This window comes from Marmota marmota, unplaced genomic scaffold, assembly GCF_001458135.2.
Source record: "Marmota marmota marmota unplaced genomic scaffold, marMar, whole genome shotgun sequence".
Lineage (NCBI taxonomy): Eukaryota > Metazoa > Chordata > Mammalia > Rodentia > Sciuridae > Marmota > Marmota marmota.
In genome coordinates, this window is record NW_026000026.1 from 19,883,520 (window position 1) to 19,889,940 (window position 6,421).

Sequence of the window (6,421 nt, forward strand, 5' to 3'; positions counted from 1 at the left end):
CGGGGCTGGTGGGAGTAGGTTGGGGGCGGGGCGGGAGCGCCGCGATCACTCTCGCGCCCTAGTCCTCCGCGTTGGTTCGGTAGGCCTCGATGAGGCCCTCGAGGGAATGCACGAAGCCAGACACACTGCAGATGCCACCGATGACGAAGATGGCGACGTCGAAGAAGACTTGGTGCCACAGCAGCTTGCGCCAGAGCAGGCGCAGGTGGAAGAGGCTGGGCAGCAGGAAGCAGAGGCCGGCGCCCGTGAGGCTGCCAGTGAGGCCCATGAGCAGAGCGAAGTGTGGCACATAGATGGCCATGAGCAGAGTGAAGACGACAAGCGCGCAGCGCAGCGTCAGCCCCCAAGACTTGAGGCGCCCGTCGCCTCCGTAGCAGGCGGGGAAGAAGGCACGGCTGCCTTCTTGGAAGAGCGACTTCTCCAGCACCTCGACAGCAGCGAAGAAGGGCAGCGGGTAGGACAAGAGCGCCTTGGCCACCAGAAAGATGTTGACCACAGCGCGGATGGAGCCGGGCAGGTTATCCGTAATGACCTCCTTGGTCTCGTCGGCCCAGGTGAGGTAGGCGACCAGCGCGAAGAGGCCCTTGAGCACGCAGGCGGCGATGTGCGTCCAGTTCATCATGCAGTGAAACTCGCTGGGCTGCTGCATGTTGCCCTCGAGCGAAGGCAGGAAAATCTGCGACGTGTAGCTGAACACGATGATGCCGATGGAGATGGGAAACTTCTTGACATCAATGTAGAACTTGACCTTCTCCCAGGCCCAGTCACGCGCTCGCGATAGGCAATAAGCTATAACCAGGATATTGATGACGAAGTGGGCCAGAGTGCACAGTAGACTGAATTTGGACACAGCCTTGAGGTTCTTCAGGAAAGCGCAGGGCAGCAGCACGGCTGTGGCAATGATAGACCAGGACTTCTGCGACACGGGCAGCCCCGGGAAGCTGTTGTACATGAGGTTGCCGCTCACCACCACATAAAGGATGCAAGTCATCACCAGCTCAATGATCTGCGCCACGTTGACCACGCGGCCGCCGAGTGTGGGGAAGCGCGGCGCACAGCATGCGTTGGCTATGGCCACGTAGGAGTCCCGCACTCGCACAACCTCGCCGTCCTCGTTTTCCTCGTACAGGCAAGCGATGAGGATCTTGCCGGTGTAACAGCACACCACCGCGGCGAAGATGATGAGGAACAACCCCAGGTAACCGCCGTGTAGGATGGCGTAGGGTAGGCCCAGCACGAACATGCCCTGTGGAATGGAGAGGCAACCAGACCCCGATGCTCAACAGTCAGCCTCGGAAGAGGGGCCCTGGGGGTGTGGGCTTAAAGCTGTCGCAGGGGGGCGCTAAGGAGAATGAAAATTATGCCTAAACTGCGGAGAGACTGAGGGTAGAGCAGCGCCGGGGTGTAAGGGGGCCTAATGGTGAGCCTGGGTGTTGAATCCAAATGGACAGGGAGGTGTTTAAGGATGGAACCGAGAAGAAAAGATGGACTAATGGCTAGGAGGAATGTAGAGATAATGGGTATGGTTCTGAGGATGGACAGGGGACCGGTCAGAGCCAAGAGGAGTTGAGAATCTGGAAGGAGCATAGTCAGAGAAAAGGTTAAAAAGGTAGAAAGCTGGGCCTGAGCACAGGATTTAAGGTGGGGCTGGAATGGGGTGCAGGCTAACCAGGGAAGTGGGATGTCTACGGAAGACCAAAGCAGACAAGGAAACAAAGCAGCAGTGGGAAAAGATATGGGGGCACAGACGAAGAGGGACTGGAAGTGTGGCGAAGCCACAGGGAAGCAAAAATAGAAGGTGTCCGTGTTTGGGGGAGGAAGGAGGTGGGATTGGAAATAGGGAGTCTTAGGACAAAGCGCAGCCGGTTGGGCAGGGGGAACTAAATGGAAGTAGTAGAGCAGGACAGGGAGCCTGGCTGCCCTAAAAGCTTGGGCGCAGTGGGAAAGCCAAATCAATCTGGGGGTCTAGAACCAGAATCCATGAGGTGGGGTGAACCAGGCTGAGGAAGTAGTTTAGAATCCACCTGGAGAAGAACAGCTAACGAAATCTGGGGTCCCGGAGGCCTGCACACCTCCAGCCTACAATCCTGGCCTCTCTCCAGGCTTATCTAACGGGCCCTTGAAAGACGCCCCGGAGGAAGGCATGGGCGCCCGGCGACCACCAATGCGGGCGCCGCCCCCCAGCCTGTCCCTATTCTGTCAAAGCTGTGTCCACCGGCTTTGGAGAGGGAGGCGCTTCAGTTCGGGCCACCCAGAAGTCCCGCTGAGCCTGTGACTGGGAGCAGAGGACTTTCGCCCCTGGGAAACCTATGTTCTGCAATGCAACGAAGGTTCGCTCCGGGGACGCCACGGGGCCAAGCCACAGAGCCCAGACGCTCTTGGAACTGAGGCCTCCTCAGTCCCTGAAGTAGGGACCTGCCAGCCCCTGCCAGTTCCCGGGGTCGTTGTGAGGACTCCTAACCTCTCAAGGGAGACTAGCGCCACCTGGTGGGGAATGGGGATGAGGGGTTAGAGTAGGAGGACCAGGTAGGCAGCCGAGTGACAGGGCCTGTTCTAAAGCTCTGGAGGAGGCTTCGCTAGGGTCGCCCGAAGGGGCTGACCACTTCTTTTATGGTGCAGCCGGGATTTCGGCCGAGAGGGGCTAGTGAATGCGCATCCCGGCAGCGTGGAGTGACGCGGGCCATATATGCTTGTGGGCATACTTGTGTGCGTTCCTAGGTGTTTGCCTCTAATGTCTCCAATAGGGCTGTCACTGAGGGAGTAGACTGGGTCCTGTCTGCATGAACGTGTGCTGGCGTGTGCACGTGTTATGTTTGTACGAGTGTGTGTATGCTTGCTATGTAAAGGTATGTGCTTCCGTGTGTGGGAGGGTGTAGAGATGTACGCAGGTCTATTTGGGATAGTCCTGTGATCTATAAATAGATGCGTGTCGCGTGCGCTTTCGTTCATGGGGAGGGGGGCTATGTATCGCGCGCAATCTTTATGGCGTGTGTCAGAAAAGGAGACTCCCAGCTCAGCTATTTCCCCCTCTCTTTTCATCCCGAAAATGAAGCTGTGAATCCATTCCGGAGTCCAAAGCAATAATACTCTTCCCTCCAATCCTGATTTTCTTTCTACCTCATACCTCCACCCCCACCCCTGTTTCCTTTGGTCTCTCGATGTGTCTCCCACATCAGCCAAAGCTGTCCTGCAGCTGAAGCGGTGGGAAGGGGTGCGAATCAGGGTGGGAGACATCATCTAAGGGCGTACATCTCTGCGCAAGGCTAGGAGGACTAGGGGAAAGGGAGATAGGTTCTCGGGCACTGGAGAAGGAATCGCAAGCTAGATCACCGCAGGATTTGTGTGGGAGCAGAGCCTGATACTCAGAGGTGGGTGGGGGTGGGATGCGGGCAGGCGCAGATGGGAATCCCGCGCTCACCTGAATGGCGTTGGTCACGTTCCAGCCCGCTTCCCACGCCGTGATCTTGGGCTTGTCATGACCCCCGAACTCTCCACCAGCCCCTACTGCCTGGTCCTTAGAGCCTGAGGGCGGCAGCGGAGCGCCGCCGCCGCGTTGGTAATGGATGTCTCCCTCGACGGGCGGTTCGGCGCCCTCGTCCCCACAGGGCTCGCCTTCGGTTTTCAGGATGTCCATCTGCAGGCCTTGACGGTGCTCAAAGTCTAGGTCGTCGCAGTGCGCGAAGCCCACGGCCTCCTCGTCCGTGGCCGCCTGAAAACCCATCCTGGCAAACATGCCACTCACCTTGGCCTGGGACTTGTTGGACACGGATGTGGCCACATTGGACAGCTTGCTGCGGAGCAGAGTGGCCATGGCGGCGGCCGGGCCGGGAGGAAAAGACAGAAGGGACGGGAACGCGGTGGGCGCGCGTCAAGACCGCGAGGGCCAGGGGGTGCGAGGCCGCTATCTGTTCTTGCTCTCCCCACTGCGCCCCGGGGCGCTCTGGCTCATGACCCTCTCAGCTGCCGTTTGAGGCTCTCTCGGGGCCAGACCCTGCAGGCTAGCAGCAGAACTGGCCGAGCGGCGGCGGCGGCGGCTAGTGCACTGCGGAGCTGCTGCCGGGCGCAGGCTGGGCTGTGGAGGGCGGCGGCGGCGGCGGCAGCGGCGTCAGAGCAGCTACGCGAGGCTGGCGCGGCGCCCCCACCCGTGCGCAGCCCAATGCGCTCCCGCCCCTCGGAGTCAGGCGGTGCGGGGGTGGAGGTTGGCAAGGGGAAACACCCCGAGGTAGGGGGCGTGAGGAGAGGGTCAAGGAGAAGGGACTGGAGGCACGAAGGGATTTAGAAGTGAGTCGGGGGCAGAAGGGCGCCCTTGGGAAGGCGCGGGAGGGAGCCCGCGAAAGGGAGCATGGAAGGAGGGGTGGGGGCTGAAGTGCTGCATTTCTGGAGGAGGTGCTAAGCTCCGATCCTGGCCCTTCCCACCCAGCCGCCGCAGGGAGGGAGGGGTTCAGGGTGGACAGATTCTCCCGGTCCCTCCGCCCCCGGACCAACCGTCTTGAGTCCAGGAGCTGGGCGCCCCCAGATCCTCGCTTAGAACTGATCTGGGCACCCAGAACACCAGCAGGACAGTTACTGGTCTCTGACTGAGCGGACCGTCCGGGCATCGGTGTGTCTCCCTGGCACAGTCGCACTTAAACCTGGCCACTAATGCCTTTTCAAGGCAGAAGTGATGGGCATGGATCGCTTGCTCTCAAGGATGCTCAGCCTGGGTTTGGTCACCTGAATTGTCTCTTCCCGTCCAGGGACTCCGCGATGGAAGCCATTCGGCAGATTATTCGCTACTAACCACTCTCCAAGTGTGTGCAGAATGGAGGCGAAAGGTTCGCTTTTTCCCCTCCTCTCGTTTAGGGGACCTGGAAGAAGGCAGGACTCAGAGGACAGCTCTCAGTAACTATGAGGGTCTTCGAATGCCCCTGCTGAGAGCGGCGCAGCGGGTGTCTGGCACAGAGGAAAGGGCTCGCGGCACTGCGGGCCCTGCGCGCAGAGGCACGAAGTGCGCTCCGCATCTGCTCAGACCCCAGCCACCCGGGCTGTCAGAGCGTGGGCCGCTTCTGTTGAGTGGGGTGCGTGTTTGTACGAGAAAGACCCAGAGACAAAGACACATACTCTATCAGATACTGCAGTGGATTGGATCTGTGTGAACTCTGCGGTGAGATTCCGAAACCGTGTGTATTCCGTGTGTGCGTTTTCGTGCGCATTGGAGTCTATGCGTGAGGAGCTTGTGTGCTAAATTATTTGTGTATATGCGTTCCCGAATGAGATTGCTGGTGTTTGTGCATGTGAGTCCCTTGGTAGTGGGGGTCGGCTGCTTTGTGTGTGTGTGGGTTCACTCCTGGTACGTCCCGGCTGGGCTTCAGACTCCTCCTAAACCGTAAACCACAGGGATCCACCTGGTAATCCCAGCCTAGATGGAGGAGAAATGACTGGGCCGGTAAAGGGAGAAGCTGGAGGAAAGGAAAGAGGAAGGGGCCCCCAGTCTTCCCTCTCCAGAGGCCCTTTCTCCCTGGGAACTCCAGTCCCTTCCCCTGCAGTATTTCTGAATTAGCTCACCTCAGCGCACAAGTAGGGCGGCCTGAGGGCTTTGACCAGTGAGTTGGAGCTGCCAGGACAAGAGAGGCTTTCCAGCCCACCCTTATCCCAAGGTTCCCTCTCCTGATAGGGAACCTCCATCACACTTGGTAGAGATGCCCCTCATCAATCCCTTAAAACATTCCCAGGAGCTCTGCAAAACTCTCACCTCCTGCTTGACAGAAACCCTGCCCCTAGACTGAAGATTTTTCCCCCACCTCCAACCACTCTGATCAGGCAACCTCTCCTAGTTGACCAGACCCTCCTACTTATGATAGGACTCAAAGCAAAGACAGGACAGAGAGTCTTCCTACTGAAACACAGAGATCCCTTCCTCCTATGAGGCTGTGAAATAGAACAGATCCTCCAGCCCAGAGATTTTCCCTATATAGAGACCCTACCTACCTCTACCCCAACCACTGGATGCAGGAGAGCCTTTGTCCTTCAGGTTCCTGTAGCCAAAGATCTCTACCTCCTATCACCCTCCACCCCTGCCCTAATTCCTGGTGGAATTCTTTTAATCCACATGACATGATCTGGGCTGAGATTCCTTCGTAATATTTTCTACTACTTCTCCCCACCCTGTACAGACCCAGAACTTAAAATGGTCACTGATGCTTTCTTTTTTTATATACCTTGATTTCATTTGTTTATTTTTATTTTATTTTATTTTTTTTATGTAGTGCTGAGGGTGGAACCCAGTGCCTCACATGTGCTAAGCAGGTGCTCTGACACTGAGCCATAAATTCAGCCCCTGATGCTTTCTTTGACAAGTGCCTCCAAAGTGCTCACCCTCTCTCTCTCCTTTCCCCTTACAATGGTCATTGCTGTAGGGCCAAAGGTAGGCTCTGAGTTTCCT

At 57.8% G+C, this 6,421-nt stretch overlaps 1 protein-coding gene across 1 annotated transcript; it reads right to left on the minus strand.

Annotated features, from left to right (window-relative positions):
* Positions 1-2: 2 nt before the first annotated feature.
* Positions 3-4,318, minus strand: Slc32a1 (solute carrier family 32 member 1). Its single transcript, XM_015504335.2, has 2 exons — positions 3,419-4,318; positions 3-1,246 (listed from the first exon to the last, which is right to left on the minus strand). The coding sequence occupies exons 1-2, from the start codon at positions 3,809-3,811 to the stop codon at positions 59-61; spliced, it is 1,581 nt and encodes a 526-aa protein (XP_015359821.1). The 5' UTR covers positions 3,812-4,318; the 3' UTR covers positions 3-58.
* Between the last annotated feature and the right edge of the window lie 2,103 nt (positions 4,319-6,421).

Excerpts from the sequence above, each read along its gene's own strand:
- Slc32a1 (XM_015504335.2), bottom strand. The coding sequence starts at position 3,811 with ATGGCCACTCTGCTCCGCAGCAAGCTGTCCAATGTGGCCACATCCGTG. Across the intron at positions 1,247-3,418 it reads ACGTGACCAACGCCATTCAG|GGCATGTTCGTGCTGGGCCT; the intron begins GTGAGCGCGGGA and ends TCCATTCCACAG.